The 17,010-nt window shown below is 39.8% G+C and overlaps 3 protein-coding genes across 10 annotated transcripts in view; 2 read left to right on the forward strand and 1 right to left on the reverse strand.

Annotated features, from left to right (window-relative positions):
* Nucleotides 1-1,540, reverse strand: part of SLX4IP (SLX4 interacting protein) — a 105,397-nt gene extending 103,857 nt beyond the window's left edge. For all 4 annotated transcript variants that reach the window (XR_016280842.1, XM_089519268.1, XM_089519266.1 and 1 more), the window contains exon 1: nucleotides 1,136-1,540. The gene's annotated coding sequence lies outside the window, so the exon portion shown is untranslated. The remainder of the gene's footprint in view (nucleotides 1-1,135) is intronic.
* On the forward strand, nucleotides 191-12,708 carry LOC149313536 (uncharacterized). Of its 5 annotated transcripts, XM_089519272.1 has the most exons (3): nucleotides 4,712-4,786; nucleotides 6,891-7,012; nucleotides 12,500-12,708. In XM_089519272.1, exons 2-3 carry the CDS (start codon nucleotides 7,003-7,005, stop codon nucleotides 12,706-12,708), a joined length of 219 nt encoding a protein of 72 aa, XP_089375398.1. In that variant the 5' UTR covers nucleotides 4,712-4,786; nucleotides 6,891-7,002. The 5 variants fall into 5 exon arrangements, with proteins under 5 accessions (XP_089375397.1, XP_089375400.1, XP_089375396.1 ...); XM_089519271.1 differs by lacking the exons at nucleotides 4,712-4,786; nucleotides 6,891-7,012 and adding an exon at nucleotides 191-271; XM_089519274.1 differs by lacking the exons at nucleotides 4,712-4,786; nucleotides 6,891-7,012 and adding an exon at nucleotides 473-555.
* A 3,987-nt stretch (nucleotides 12,709-16,695) lies between these two features.
* LOC149313537 (uncharacterized) lies at nucleotides 16,696-17,009 on the forward strand. The gene has a single exon (XM_089519275.1). It carries the CDS (start codon nucleotides 16,696-16,698, stop codon nucleotides 16,846-16,848), a length of 153 nt encoding a protein of 50 aa, XP_089375401.1. The 3' UTR covers nucleotides 16,849-17,009.
* Nucleotide 17,010: the final 1 nt, after the last annotated feature.

A 17,010-nucleotide genomic window follows, 5' to 3' on the forward strand; every position in this document is an offset into this window, starting at 1 on the left:
ACACTATTCTCTCATGCTGCTCTTCCACTTTGACTGCTCTGGCTGCCTCCTGTTGCATTCTGGGGTTTGTAGTCCAGTGAGGCCTAAGAGCTCTCTGGCTGAGCATTCTAAATACTCCTCCTTAAACTGCAAACCCCAGAATGCAACAGGAGGCAGTCAAAGTGGAAGAGCAGCACTGTAAGAGGGTAGTGTGCAGTAATCTAGAAAATGCCCTCCATTTTGAGCATGAGGAAGAAGCATGTATTTACATATCCAGGAGTGTTTCGAGCTTGTAAGTGGGTTACGTCCTCTATTCTGCTGGAAGGTCCTACATTTTGAAGTGCCTTGCCTTCCATTGCAGTTGTATGGCATCTGGTCAGTTGCAGGTGGTTAAGAGAAACAAGTTAGGGCTTGGCAGTTAGACACAATACACAAACACGGGGGGGGGGGGGGGGAGAAAAGGCGGTGCACCAGAAGCTCCATGCAGTTGCCTTTGGGAGGAGAGCTACACAAAGAGACAAGAAAAACCCACTTTGGAGACTTGAAACCACTGATGCTTTGCAAGGAGAGAACTGGGTTAGTCTCTTTCAAAACTATATATATATATACACACACACACATTGTGTATATAAAGTGTGTATGTGTGTATATATAGATATATATGTGTGTGTGTATGCATGTGTATTATATATATATATATATTGTGAGTGTTTATATATATATATATATATATATATAGTGTGTATGTGTGTATACATAATGTTTGTGTGTGTGTGTGCATATATATAGTGTGTATGTATGCATGTGTATATAGCATATATATAGCTTGCGAGTGTTTATATATATATATATATATATATATATATAGTGTGTGTGTATACATATATATTATGTCTCTGTGTGTATATATACGGTGTGTATGTATGCATGTATATATATATAGAATGTGTGTGTGTATATATATATAGTATGTATGTGTATACAGTGTGTGTGTGTATATATATATATTGTATGTATGCATGTGTATATATATATAGTGTATATGTATATACATCTATATAGTGTGTGTGTGTATAAAGCTGAAGGAGTATCTCTCCCCCCCCCCCCCCCGTTTATGATTAAGCGGGTTCTGGGGTCAGGTTCCTAGCGAACTCACCCGCGCAGCTCCCAAGCAGTCCTCCTCCGTTTCCTCCCCCGAGAGAGAGAGAGAAAGGCGAGAGGAGGATCCTTGGTTTCCGGCAGCTCCGCTCAGGGCCCTACAACAAACTCCCAGAATTCCATAGCCATCAGCCACACAGAGTTAAAGCGGTCCCAAAACGGGTTATTTCCCCAGTGTGGATACAACCTTAGGGTCGGCATAAGTGGGAGGAGAATTGAAAACACAACATGAGAGAGTTTGTTAGTCTGTTTCTGTAGGGCTGGAGACGTGACAGTTAACGTGGAGTGAAACTATATTGTTTCTACAGTATATATACATCCTAAAAGAGCGCCATGACTTCAAATAAAGACTTAGGAAATCCGCTTCCTTTGCCCTACATCCGGGCCACTTCTGATTCTGAAGCTGATCCGCCCACGTTTAAAATGGCGGCCGCTGGCCGAAAACGTTTTTTTCAAACCGTGCCTTTTACCCGATTCAAAGATGTCAGCAACGGCTTCGACCTTTGAACGAATGACATCGCGGCGCTTCGAGGCCACGTGACGCGCGACAGCCAATAGGGGTTCTTCTCTCTTTGGAACGTCTAGGCAATCTTCCAGTTCAAATGAGACAGTGGACTGTGGAGGCCTGCAAGGCCTTCCAGGCTCAAAAGGAGTGACTTCTATGCCCACAGCCATTGAGTGTACAGGCTCTCTGTCAGACATAAGCAGAAAAGAAACACTTAATCACAATTATTCCCACCAACTAATTGGGCATGAGATTTGCGTCTTTATTTGGAAAACCATTTAAAATAATTCCTATTTACAAATTAAAGCAGGTCTAGATATATCTAGATACATCTATATAGATATCTATAGATATCTGTATCTCTCTATATATACATATATATATATATATAATATAGATACAGTATATGTATGTGTGTATATGTATGTGTGTGTATATATATATATATATATATAATAGATATAGATGTATATATCTAATACATCTATAATATATAGTCATAAGTATATAGACATAAACATATATCTAGTAATAGATATATAGGAGTAAATATCTATAGGGTTTTCTTAGGCAAGGAATCCTAAGAAGCGGTGTCACCACCAGTTACTTTCCTTGAAATACCTGCAATTCATGTTTGCATGCCATTTTCAGTATATTTTCAAAGTTGCTTTAAATCCTTGATTTAAAAGACCATAAGCCTGATGCAGACAATAACTCGCTTGCTTCTGAAAAAAAATAAAGAATTATTAATATTTAAAACATGCGTTTAATATTTAAAAGTAATATTTAAAAATTGGGGGAAATACTTAAAAGAACAACAAAAAAGTTGTGGTGCAACATCAATATTTTTCTTATTAATAATGCTGTATTAAAGTAACATTAAAGTAACATCAAGCATTAAATCCTTCTGATTTTGTACAACCTTGTTCTAGTTACTTTTAGCTTTCTTAAGATACGGAGAAGAGGAAACCATTAAAAGCAGAAGAACCATCTCTAGTTTTGATTTCTCTCCAATATATATATTTCTGGGTGAAGACGCAAATAAATGTCTACCATATTTTCCCACTAACTGTTGCTGTTGTTATTAACAATGCTATGTTAAGAAAACATTAATAGTATTAATGTTACTTTAATAGAGCATTATTAATAAGAAAAATATTGATGTTTTATCTTTGTCACAACTGTATTAATCAGAGGAAAATAAAGGCTCCTCCATAGAGATCCTCCTTTGATGGAATGGGAGACAATGCGCAGCATGAAAATATTATGCCTAGAAAAGCATCTCCTTTCTAGTATGCATTGATATTTTGAACACATCTGTGCTCTTTTTTATAGAGGATATATTCAAGATCCACATAAGTGGGATCATAATTTCCTGTACATTTAATATGGCTGTGGCAAAGCATTACTTTAGGCTAGGATTCAAGTATAGTAGAATAATTCTCCCCATGGGGGTTTTCTTGATCGGTCAGAATGCAGTTTAAAGAAAACCTCTGTATTTACTCCCTTTTCATACAAAATAATATAAGAATCTACATTGGAGTACATAAATAGCTAGATAGATAACTATTCAATAGGTCTGGTAAATATGAATATGCCTAAATGTTTATACAGTATGTGCTTTGGGTTAAGCTGACTTTCATCTTAAGACCTGGGAACCAAATGGCAAAAAGATAGAAAATTCCATGATAAATATGTAGGGTAACAATAAGAAGGGAATATAGGAAGAGGGAATCTAAATACAGTCAGACCCTCTTATACACAGATTTTTTATACATGGATTCAAGCATCCATGATTTGAAAATGTTCCAAAAAAGTATAAAATCCAAATATCAAACCTTGATTTTCCATGTTTTATGTGACACCATTTTGCTATGTCATTATATTGAATGGGACTTGACCATACACGGATTTTGTTATACACGGCACGGGGGGGGGGGGGGGGGACTTGGAACCAAACCCCAGTGTATTAAAAAGGGTCCACTGTAAAGTGATACTGAGGTGGAGGAAGGAAACCAAAGGGGCTTTAAGGATTTTTAGAAGACAACAACAAAGGACTTCAAATATGTATGATTAAATGTTTTACTAGCCTTGGTTGTTTACTGTTACCGTATATATATTTGAGAAAACATTTTGTGTGTGTGTGTACACACACATACATTACATATATCTGCATTTATATTATATAATATAAAATATATTTTAACAATATTTTTGTTGCAGCTAGGAGGCTCAGAAAACATATATACATAGTGTATAATATAATATAATAATACAGTATATGGATAGATAGATAGATAGATAGATAGATAGATAGATAGATAGATTACACACTATATATGTGTGTGTTATTTTCTGGGCCTTAGTTGTGATAAAAAAGTTTTTAATGCAGTTTAAAGAAGGAAGCTGTGACAGTTTTGTTCAGTGTGTGAAAGGACATTTTCCCTATCTTCTTTCCTATTTCTAGCTTTAGCTTAAAATGGAAAAGCTAAAATAGGGGAAATTGAAAGAACTGAGCAGCTCCTTTGAGACTGATTTCTTTTGCCATGACTTTCCCTGGAGATCAGCCCACTTCTTCTCCTGATGCACCCAGGTTTTTTCCCCCAAGAGAAAAGAAATCAAGTTCATTTAAAATGTCTTCCTTGATCAGAGTCCTCCTTTCTCAGAGCAAGTCCTCCATTTCCAGCATTGCAAAACTCCCTCCATTTTGAGCATGACTCAGAAAGCATGCATTTACATCTCTGGGGTGTTCTGAGCTTTGAATTGTCCTCCTTTTTTTCTTGCATGTCCTCCACTTTGCCATGCCTTGTCCTCCTTTGTGGTGAGGACATCTCTGCTCACCCTGACCCCTCCATTTCCCACTCTCCCTTTCCTTTTTGCACTACTCTACTGTACAATAACAAACTCAGCTCTCTCTCTGTGCAATCTGGCTTTGGTTGGGGCAGCTACTACAGTTCCCAGTATGCCGTGAGAAGAGCTTTACCACGTCCTAGGTCTTGGTGCTCCTGGTGCACCCTGGGATCTGTAGTCTCCACCCCCTTGATTCCAGTTCCGGGGAAAGCAGGGAAGTGTGAGTATTGGAGAGAAAGAGAGGGCATCACGTTTTGCAGAGGATTTGCATTGCTTTGCTGCACAACTTCAGAGGTACTGGGAAGGGTTTGCAGCTGGAAAACTATTTGCTTCCCCCCCTTTTTTATGTTGCATTTTTAATTGCTTTATTTGTTAGCTTTATGGTCTGTAATACCATGCAAGCTATATCATAAACCCTTACTAAATATAATAATAATAATAATAACAACAACAACAACAATAATAATAATAATAATAAATATACCCTATATTACAACACATGCTTTTCAAAGAAACCCTCCAATGTAACTTAATGTGTCTTGTGCCTACAATGTGGAATATCTTATTAATTACTAATAAGATATTCCACATTATAGGTAAAAGATAATAAATAATAATAATAATTCCACATGGTGGGTACAAGCTAATCATATTTAATAATACTTAAATACAAAGTAATAATAATTAATAGTTTTCCTAACTTCATCGTACCCCCTTTTCAACTTTACCTTTCTTGATCCAACAACCCCATTTGTCCCACCAGATCATTTTATTTACTTGACCATTATATTTTCCAAGCAAATAAGAGATATTCTGCAAATGCAGTCGGCCCTCCTTATCCACTGATTTTTTTATCCACAGATTCAAGCATCCATGGCAAGTATAAATTCCAAATAGCAAACCTGGATTTTCCACTTTATATAAGGAACACCATTTTTCTGTGCCATTATATTTAATGGGACTTGAGCATCCACTGATTTTGTTATCCACAGGGAATGCTGGAACCAAACCCCAGCGGATAACAAGGACCCACAGTATAATGATTTGCCTTTCTTCTTTTTCCTCCTAGAAAGCCAGCATGGCATAGTGGTTTGCGTCCTGGACTAGGACTCTGGAGGTCGGGATTTGATTTCTGCTCAGCCATGAAACCCACTGGGTGACCTTGGGCAAAGTGACATGCTCTCAGCCTCAGAGGAAGGCAATGGCAAATCTTGCCAAGAAAACCCCAATATAGGTTCACTTTAGGGTTGATGTAAAAGAAAAGACTTGAAGGTGCACAACAACAAGTAGGAGAGGAAGGAAAGATTTCTCCCATCTATGTGACCTTGGGCATGTCACACTCTCTCGGCCTCAGGGGCAGGCAATGGCAAACCACCTCTGAAAGAAACTTGCCAAGAAAATCCTATGATAGGGTTTCCACAAGTCAGAAATGACTTGAAGGCACAGAACAACAACATTCCACCTCCCATTGACATCCCAGTAATATTCTGTGTTATCGTTTATTTTACGAACTTGTCAATGCCGGAGAAGAGCAAGTGAAACACTTTTTCCATGCAAAATTTTCAGACATCTCTTGCGTGCAAAAGATGGGGGACGTTTCTGTAGTAATTGCAATGCTCAACTAGAACTTGGGTTTGGGTTTTCCCAGGGTTCTGAACCTGGCTGGGTGATCTTGGGCCTTGCATCCTTCTCACCCTGACCTACATATTGCACAGTTTTGGATAAAAGTAGGGAGAAGGGAAATGTAGGATGTCTTGAACCAACTAGAGGAAATGTGGGATATAAAGAGAAACAAATAAAGGCAGCTATTTCTCTCTCTACCTCCCACCTTTTAAAATCTTGGTTACTGAGTCCATACAGATTGTCATTGTGTTCTATGAAAAATCTTACCAGAGAGAGAGAGAGAGAGATGTGAGACGTGTATTTGTATATATGGGGATTTAATGAACATTGTTGTTGTTGTGGGCCTTCAAGTCGTTTCCAGCTTATGGCAACCCTAAGGCAAACCTATCATGAGGTTTTCTGGGGCTGAGAGGGTGTGACTTGGCTAAGGTCACACAGTGAGTTTCTAACCATGATGATTTATTTTTTATATATTTTTATAAAGATGCTCAGATGGACCTACACGGTAGAAATAATGCAGCTTGACACCACTTTAACTGACATGGCTACATCCTAGAGAATCCTGGGATTTGCAGTACTTGTGAAGCACCAGCACCCTTTGGCACAGAAGGCTATAGACCTTGTAAAACTACAAATCCCAGGATTGCAGAGGATGGAGCTAGAGCACTTAAAGTGGTATCAAATTACATTCTTTCTACAGTGTAGATGCAGCCAAACGCTCATGTGCTTCCTGCCCACAACTCCAAATTTCTAATGACCCTTCATTTTTATCCAGCCTCCTGCAGTTGTCTAAGCATCTGACCTACTATGGTGGGTGAGAGGATGAAGAAGGGAGGATCTGGGATCATCAGAGAGGATTATGGTCAGGAAGGTCTGCCCATTTCACCATGTTGCTTGGTAGGTAGCTTGTTGTAAGAGCCCTGGTGGTGCAGTGGTTAAATGCCACAAGGTTGTGAGTTCAATACCACAAGGTTGTGAGTTCAATACTAGCCAGAGTTTCAGGGTCAACTCAGGCTTGCATCCTTCTGAGGTTGCTAAAATGAATCCCCAGTTTGTTGGGGGCACTTGGATTACACATTGCAAATTGCTTAGGGAGTGCTTAGAAATGTACTTGCTATTGCTATTTTATGCCCTGGTTGCTTGAGGGGAATGAGTTGAGAGAGGCATAGCCATTTGTACACAAGAGGTACTCTTTTCTCCTCTTCCATGCATGTCAGACAAGAGTGCTCTGGGATAGATTAAGCAAGTAACACTCTCTCAACCTCAAAAGGATAGCCATGGCAAACCCCTTCTGAAGAAACTTACAAAGAAACCCCCATGGTTCACCGTAGAGTCAGAAGTCAGCATAAGTCAGAAATGACCTGAAGGCACACAACAACAGAATTATTATGATTATATTTATTTGTACTCCACTTCCCCCCCCCCCCAAAAAAAATGAGGTTCAAAGCATCTTACAGTCTAAAAACACAGTACAATTAAAACCTTAGGAAAAGGACATTTAAAACGGAATTAAACTACTACAGTATTAAAACAGATCATTTGTTTAAAAATAGAATACAAAACCAAAACACAGCAAGCTTCATGACTGGCCAGGCATTTTAACATAATGACAGTCTTGTCCGGTATTGTAGGTTTCAATGAGATGGCGGTTGCTTTTTTTATTTATGAGAGTTCCTTTCATATTTCAAACCTAGCAGAATAGATTACAATGTATTTTAAAATAAATAATCAAACCATATAAATTGTAGGCAGTGTTCATTACATAACAAACAGTGCATCAACAGCTGAAATCAAACAAAAAGCACAATCCACTAAGCTCAATCAAATGGATACTGAAATAAATAAATCTTTACAATCATCCTGAAGGTCAGTAAAGTGTGGCTATATGCACTTTTTGGAACACAGTATTTCAATGACAGGTGCTACCGCAGAAAAGTTCATCTTTCACACTTGCCAACCTCACATTTCTTGTTAGTGGGTTAGGAACTAGGACCTCAGATACAGATATTTTTTTTTTAGTTTGTGTCAGAGCACAATGCATGCAAGCAGTCCTTCAGATAATGTGGTCCACAGTGCAAACTCATTAAAGTGGCTTATCACAAAATATAGGCTGCACCAGCAACATTTAGGAAATTCATGCTGCTTGCAAAAGGAAGCTTCCGTATGCTGGAATGAGTCAAAATAATCAAGTCAGCTGGAACACGTAATAATGATGAGATTCAACTGAGAAGAACTGTCACTTTTTGGATGCAAAAAATATAAGTGCACAACTATAAGATGGGGGAATCTGGCTTGGAAGCACTGCAAGTAAAAATAACTTTGGGCCAAAACAGGCAGCCCTGCTTCTGGATGTGTTAGGAGCATGGCATTTATGCACTGCATGCTCCGAAGACATCATGAAGCCACCTGGAAGCTGGGTGGCTTCATGATGCTCCAGTGGTACAACATTTACACGCCACATGCCGCCAGAGCATCTTGAAGTCACGCTGGGGCTGCAGCGTGGCCGGGAAAGGAACCTCTTTCCCAGCCCAAATAGGACTGGATCTTTTCTGCTACTATTTGGGATGGGCTCAAGGAGGATTGGAGCTGCAGCATGTTTGCCTCAGCCCCAATCCATCTTTGGTGGGGTGGCTTCAAGCCAGCCCGTCAGGGCCATCTGTTCCGGCTATTTGATGTCTTAATGAATAGGGCTGTATAGGGTTAGTACTGAAATACAGCTAGGAATGCTAATGCCATCCTGGGCTGCCTTAAGCAAAACATAGTGTCCGGGTTATGGAAAGTAATAGATCTGCCATAATGTACATTTGTCAAGTTGCATTTGGAATAGTAGCCTCTAGTCTAACGGTAGTAGCTCCATTTTATCAGTGGACTTTACTTAGGTGTGCAGTTTATTAAATTGGTCCACTCCAGTTGGGATTAGTAATTGGATCCAGTTTTGGATGGACTATTTTGACACATTTGAATCAATCCACAGAAAGCAACCAAGATGATGTGGAGTTACAAGGCTCATTTAAAAAGAGGGGGGTATGTTTATGATGAAAAAGAGCTAATTAAGGGCAGATATGGTTGTAGTTTTCAAATATTAGAGAGAATAACATGTCGAGGATGGAATAAGTTTATTCTCTTTTCTCCAGATGACCAGATGTAGAGCCAGTGGTTAAAAATCACAAGGAAACACATTTTGGCTAAACATCTGGACGGGGCGGGCTATTTGTGGCATCCAGATATAGTTGGACAATACCCATTATCCCTTATTATTCACTTTGTAGTGTGCAGCTGCAGTCTAACAACACCCAGTTGAGAGTCTACAAGTTCCCAAATCCTGCAATAGGAGATACATCTTAACGGTCAGAGCTCTTGGGCAAGGAAACAAACTGCTTCCAGAAGCAACAGCCTTTACTTTGTAGAAGGCATTTAGGCAGAGGTTAGACTGGATAGTATACCTGCATGTTGTTGTTTTGTGCCTTCCAGTCGTTTCTGACTTATGGCAACCCTAAGACAAACCTATCATGGGGTTTTCTTGGCAAGATTTTTTCAGAGGAGGTTTGCCATTGCTTTCCTTTGAGGCAAAGACAATTGACATGCCTAAGGTCACCCTGTGTGTTCCATGGCTGAACAGCAAATTGAACCCTGGTCTCCAGAGTCATAGTGCAACACTCCAACCATTACGTCAGCTGCATCCTGATCTGCAAGACATGTACTTGCAGGTGGAATTTGGACTAGTTCATCTCCAAGACCCTTTATGTGACTGATATATGTATACTGTCCATCTGTATTTCATTACTTGAAGAAGGATCAATATCTGAATACATGCCCTCATCTACATTTCTGTGAGACCAGTCACAAATAAATACTGTACAGTGAGTTGGACTCATACCTGCTCATTTGTGACCTCTTGATCTCACAAAGGCTTATCTGGCAGCAAGGAGGAGTCCTGTCACTTCCCCCTGTAGCCTCTAGCACTACTTTGCACACTGACCAGGAAGCTCCCTGCCCCTCTCTGCCCACCAATTTTTTTTCCCCTCAGGGCTGTGGATGAGAAGTCAGTGATATTTGCCTCCATTGTCCTGTTGGCATATGCAACCAAGATGGATTTATTAAAGTCACCAAGAAAAAACAACAACACAGAATTAAGTCCTTGATTTATATCATTTTTCCCATTGCATAATTCATACATGCATTCACGCATGACAAAGTAATTGCCTTGCTGTAGCAGCTGTAACATAATGGTTTACAACTAAGTGGAGCCTTTATGTAACCAAGGACAGGTACATGAACCTTACTCCCCCTTTGAACTTAAAATGCCTTAACTGTAGGTTGACTGTATTCAAAATACCCATGCTGTTTGCCTAGCGTGTTTTGTCACAATGCTTGGTGTATAAAGTCAGATCTTACTTCCCACCCTCATCTCTTTATTTTAACACAGAAAAGAAAACTTTAATGCTTTATTGTGCATGATAGGTTCCTGGGTTCATTTTTTGAAATGTTAACATGTCGGTTTGCATGAAAAGCAACATTCACTTGTGATAAAGCAGTTGTCTAATGGAGTTCTATACATAGCACTCAATGGCACTTACTCCCTCTTCAGCAACCATATGATTGTAGGCTTAACATAATAGTGTAACACAACAACAATCTGGATTCAGATTTTGTTTTTTCACTAGATTTTGTACAACTTACAGGACAAATGTTTCTGAATAGAAATCACTAACGAAAAAGAGTAGTCAGTTAAAATTAGAAGGTCTGCAAGTTAACAGAACAGTTAATCCTAAGGATGGTTAGATGTGAGGAAATGTTTCCTTGACATGCTGTTTCCCCATGTGTAGAGGAATTACTTTTTTTGTAGGTGTGGGTGTTTTTGTTTCTTTTTTGTTTTTTATATGGAAGAGCATTTCATCTTATTGAGCCTCCATCTGCACCCTGAAGGTGTATAATCTAGATGCATGTTGACCACTTTGGTGACAGCTGTGTGAAGCTGAGGAGGTTTGCCATTGCCATCTTTTGAGGCTGAGAGCATGTGACTTGCCCAAGGTCACCCAGCGAGTTTCATAGCTGAGTTGAGAATCGAACCCTGGGTCTCCAGAGCCATAGTTCAACACTCAAACCGTTATGCCACTCTGGCTCTAGGGGGCTGCAATAGCCTTTCCCCAGGGGACCTTAGCAAGTAGCAGTAACAAGTACATTTCTATACTTCTTATCCGTGAACTTAAGCACTCCCTAAACTGTTTACAGTGTGTAGGCAAATTGCCCCCAACAAGCTGGGTACTCATTTTACTGGCCTATAGAAGGATGCAAGGCTGAGTCGACTCTGGAGTCCTGGAATTGAACTCACAACCTTGTGGCTGTGAATGGCTGCCGTACCGGCATTTAACCATTGTGCCACCAGGGCTCCTCGAAGGGCCAGACCTAAATCCCCTTCACCCTTCCCCAAATCAAAAAGACATTTGCCACAAAATGCCCCCATTGGTTGGGGCCCTTTAAAACAACAACAATAACAACAACCGGAAGTGACTTCCTGCTTTCTCTTTCAGGGAGCCTCCAAATTTAGAAATGCCCTCCACACCCCTTTAGGTCATTTTGAGGCATTCTAGAGCAAACCCCCTCCCCAGCATAAAATAATTTGTTCCTTAGAGGCCAAAGGCATCCTGCAGGCTGTACTTTGCCTACTTCTGTCGGCACAACAGTGATACAGACCTCCATAGTAAAAGGGCCTGTGACTCTCTTGTGGCTTATCAGGGGTTTTTTAACAGTATTTTTCTTATATGAAAAGGAGAAAAGGTGCATCTACACTGTACAAATAATGCAGTTTGATACCATTTTAACTGCCAGGGTCCACCATCCTACACAATCCTAGGATTTGTAGTTTTGTGAGGCACCAGGACATTTTGGCAGAGAAAGCTAAAGAACTTGTAAAACTATAAATCTAAAGATTCTACAGAATAGAGCTACAGCAATTAAAGTGGTGTCAAACTGGATTATTTCTATAGTGTAGATGCACCCATGAGTCAAGGACTGGTATAACTCGGCTCCCCAAGGTTTCTGTAAACGGGCTCGTGATAACTTCAGCTGTGAGAGGTATACATTTTATTTATTTATTGCATTTTTATCCCACCTTTCTCCCCATTCACTTATTTTTCATGCTGATACATAGTCAAAGCTGCATTCACCAACATCATTGGAAGTAGGACCTGCTTATGATTATTCGTATCCTTAGAACATATTGTCAGGACCAAGCTGCCAAAATGGGAGCATTTAGGTTTTACTTAACTGATCTGCTATTATTGCTGTTATGATGATTATTATTATTATCATTACAGTTAGGAGGCAGCGTGCTTGAATTGTGTTCAGCAGAACGTATTCAAGAACTTCAACTTCTTTGTGTAGGTAGAGGCCAACACGCTATGGGGCTTAAAACGATTTGGAAGAACTACAGAGTTTTGATTGTTATGGGGACGAGCCTTGTGTTGATACACTGGGGCTGGTATAACATCAAGTCCCATCCTATTTTCCAACCCAAGACAGATGACATTGTTCCAGAGCCTGGCATTGTGACATATGTGCTGCAACAGGAGAAACAAAATAAAGGAAAGTAACATATAGTGCTGTGGAGTAACTGAAAGGTAAGTTCCTGTTGCAGCAAGAACAAAATGAGAGAAGTGATATAAATGAAAGAGAATTTTGTTGCATGGCTAAATCCAAGCCTAATCTTACTTTTTATGCCCCCCTCCCCCCCATATAATGGCAATTTGGTTCCCCCTGCCTCAACTGCCTATATTTGGCATATTGCATCAGGTCCCCAAGTCTTCCAGATGGCCGTGATTCTCTAACACAGGCTTAGATTTACTTTTCCACTTTCTGGGAGTAAGAATCATAGAGTTGGAAGAGACCTCAAGAACCATCCAGTTCACCCCACAACCATGCAAGAATACACAATCAAAGCACTCCCAGCAGATCCATCCAGCCTCTGTTTAAAAACTTCCAAAGAAGGAGACTCCACCACTCTCCAGGGAAGTGTGTTCCACTGTTGAACAGTCCTTACTGTCAGGATGTTCTTCCTAATGTTGAGGTGGAATCTCTTTTCCTGTAGTTTGAACCCATTGCTCTGTGTCCTAATCTCTGGAGCAGCAGAAAACATGCTTGTTCCATCTTCAATACGACGTCCCTTCAAATATTTAAATATATCGCCTCTTAACCATCTCTTCTCAGGCTAAACATACCCAACACCCTAAGTCAATCCAGATCAGCATGGGTGACAGATAGCACACATCAATTCCCCTGGCCATATTTATAGCCCCTGCTGGAGTTCTCACCACTGGCTGCTGATTTTGCCGGATGGAGGAGAGCAGCATCACTACCTTTTGACATGCAAAAATTGTTTTAAAAGTAGCCATTTTGTCATGGTGATTTTGGCAGCTAGGCTGGAGTATGACCAGTGAATTGGTGAATTCCAGTGCTCAGCCCTGGTGTAAATCAATACAGCCAGCCGGAACATTTTAATGACAGGTTGGGCAAACTGCATATCTGCTGTGCTTCCAACTCGAGGATGGTTTTGCTTGCAGTACCACAACCTGCAGCAGCATTAGCAAAGCCTTTGAGAGCTGATTCAGTATGGCGGTTAACAACAAATTAGGAATACTGCTATGTACACAGTAGGTGAAGCTAGCAAGACCATTCTCATCCTGACCCCTCAATCAGTAATACATACAACATATATTTTACAGTAGGAGGGGCAACTATAGTCTGAGGGCCTATTTTCTGCCGGATGGGCCATGTAGACTGCCAAAAAATCAAAAACAATGGTGTGGCCAGCAATCCACTTGGCTTTTGAAAAACAGGTATTTTAAATATTAAATGGGAGGGACTGTGGCCCATTTAAAAGGTGGGTCACTAGCAGTTCATCCCTTTTGTACCAGAAAAAGGAAAGTTGGAGGGGAATAGTTACAGGCTGCCCAAACTGTATGAATCATACTTTCCCAACCCTTGTTGTACAAGGTTGTTATATAAAACAAATTGTGAAGCATGCTGAAACCTCTGCAAAACAATTTCCAAAGGCAGAGTAATGCTATTGTTGATGTTTGCTGTACTGTGGTATAGGATCAGACTACAAGAAGGGATTGTACGCTCATAACAATCCTGGTTTCTATTTTCTACCTTTTAATTAGGTGACTCTGTGTCCTGTGAAAATGTATTGGGGTTAGGAACTGTTAACGAGGAAATGAGCAACTAAATGTCTTGAGAACGTGTGCCAGCTAGTTGCAAAAATACCATACATACTCGACTGTAGGTCAATCTCATGTTAAGTGGACGGCAGGTTAGGGATATGTAACAAAGGATCTAAATGATGAAGCAAAGGAAAACAATACCAAAGAACTTACAAAATTCCAGCAGACATAACTTGGTGCTCACTTTAAAGGCTGGATGGATGAGAGAATAAAGGGAGGTCAGTGCTTCCAAAACAAATTACACTCTTTCCTTTCACCAGGGGATGGCTCTCTTTTTTTAAAATGACAGTTAAAGTACAGTAACTACATTGATGGATGGATAAGTCGACTCAGGTTTTTTGGGTCAATTTTTTGAACTAAATTTCCAGACTTATGCATAAGTGTATACAGTAAATTCAAACATGGAAGTTGCTGCCTTTAATTAAAGGCATCACTGAATTGTCAAAACATGCACACATGTAAATATATAGATCTAGATATAGGTAATCTAAGATTGAAATGTAGTTTTCTGCCTGCTTGAATTTATAGGCTTTAATGTTTTCCATCTGTTTATATTTTCATACTTGTGGCAAAACTGGATTCAGGCACGGCTGCGCATCTGTAATGAAAATGATGCAGTGCAGCTGTGGTTGCCACCTGCCTTCACAAAGATGCTGTAAATAAAGCCTTCCTGCATAATTCATAGCAGCATACACTGAAGCTATTAAATGGGGCGCATACCTGTTGCTGTCTCAAAATATATTTTTTTCTTGACCTTCTTGGCTTCAAGCTTCAGTGATTATTATTAAAAGTGATGGTGATTTTTTTCTACTCTAACCTGTTTCTTTGAGTACAGAAGAAGGAGAGTTATCAGTATTTTTTAAAGTTAAGTGCAAGTTTGCAGCCCTAGATGAATAAACTTGGGCATGTCAGTGTAAATTGAAGAGGGAAAAAAGCCTGAGCTAATCCTTTGCATCCATATACTGCATTTGGGGACCAAAAACACCTGAAGGGTCACAGTTGCCCAACCTTGCCCTAAGACACTGGCCTATAACCAACCCCACAGCAAAACTATATAGGCAAGTGTAGCACTCAAAAACACCTTGCATCCAGCCTCGTGTGTGCAGCGTTTTTCTGCATGATTGATGTAATATACAAAGGACAGCCAAGGCAAAACCACAAATGGGGAATATCTACTAGCACAACAGTAGCTGGTTTAGTGCCTGAAAGTGACCAAACAAATATCCACTAGTGGCATCAGTCCAAAGAGTTCCCCTCTTCCTCCCACCACACCAGCATGAATTGTGGAAGCCGCAGTAGATACCATATTGTGGTTTGCCCCTTGACTTTGGCTCATGGCAATTTATAAATCATAGATAACCTAGTTCGTTTTCCTGTTTGCATGCACAACGACTCTTAGCATCTACTACTGTATAGTATTTGGAAGGTCAGAGGCACATAAATGATAAAGGACCACACAAGTAACCTCAAGGCTACGTATGATATTCATTATCCACGGATGGGTTCCAAGTAATATAGATGGTGTTCTTTTGTGGATATGCTTATTGCTAGATATTTGATTGAATTGTGGCTGGAATAGAATACAGCAATATGAACAGTTTAGACTTTGAGGATATAGAAGGACTTTTTAAAATGTCTGGCTAGATTTCTGCTGGCCATCATTGCGTAACTATCATCATCATCTCACGTTTTCCCAGCTTGGAATTCAAGGCAGCTAAAAACACATAGTTTCTTACAGTTTTGTAAAAGATGATTAAATTATCAAAATAATAACATCAATTAAAAATTAAATCATTAAAAAAAACCAGCACAATAAAAATAGCAGATAGAACATCCAGTGCATTGTTTAGGTGTGATGTACCTTGTACATTCAGTCCTCAAAGGCCTGTCAAAACAGAAAAATCTTCACCTCTCTGCAGAATGAAAATAGAGAAGGTGCCACTCTGACCTCTCTGGATAGGTGTTCCAGATCCTGGGGCAGCTACCGAGAAGGTCTTTTCTCATGTTCCCACCAGATGTGCCTGTAGGGTTAATGTGGAGGTTAACGTTAAGATGTATAATAGGGTAGCATGTAGCCCTCTAGAATAGATGTTGTTAGACTCTAGCTGCCATCTGAGCAGCATTGCCAGCAGTGAGGAATAATGAGTGTTGTAGTTCAACAACCTCTGCGGACCACATATTTTCTATCTCTTTTATATAGTTTAGCACTCCATTTCTATATTGGTTTTCTGGTTTTATTGATTTTGCTCACAATTTTTATTGAAAAATGGCTACTTTTGATTCTGACTGCAGTCTCATGAACTCTTGTTTTATTTTATTTTTTCAAAACTGCAGATAGATTTCACTTGGACAAGAGAAATGAAGAAGATCAGCTGGATTAGAAAGAACTGGCTACTTGTGGCTGGGCTTTCCTTTGTTGGCGTCCATTTGGGGACCTACATTATACAGAGAGCCGCAAAGTCCTCTGCTAAATCTGGCTTGGAAATTAAATCAAAAGATATCGATGAATGACACCGTTTCCACCAGTGTCACACAGATCTCTCATATAGCAGTTTGTTAAATATCAGATAAGCACAGCTGTATCCATATGTTTTGTCCTTGACTGCAAATGAAAACAGGAGCCTTGTTCTCACTTGTGTGTATATTGTTCATTAAAGAGTGTTTTATAGTCAC

This window comes from Sceloporus occidentalis, unplaced genomic scaffold (genome assembly GCF_023333645.1).
Source record: "Sceloporus occidentalis isolate IW3139 unplaced genomic scaffold, rSceOcc1.0.p SCAF_4, whole genome shotgun sequence".
In the NCBI taxonomy this organism is placed as follows: domain Eukaryota; kingdom Metazoa; phylum Chordata; class Lepidosauria; order Squamata; family Phrynosomatidae; genus Sceloporus; species Sceloporus occidentalis.

What these genes read in the sequence shown, in the direction of transcription:
- LOC149313537 (XM_089519275.1), top strand. Translation starts at nt 16,696, where the DNA reads ATGAAGAAGATCAGCTGGATTAGAAAGAACTGGCTACTTGTGGCTGGG.
- LOC149313536 (XM_089519270.1), top strand. Translation starts at nt 4,370, where the DNA reads ATGCATTTACATCTCTGGGGTGTTCTGAGCTTTGAATTGTCCTCCTTT. An exon ending in TCCGGGGAAAGCAGGGAAGT is followed by an intron (nt 4,713 to 12,499) that starts GTGAGTATTGGA and finishes TTCTTTGTGTAG; the next exon opens with GTAGAGGCCAACACGCTATG.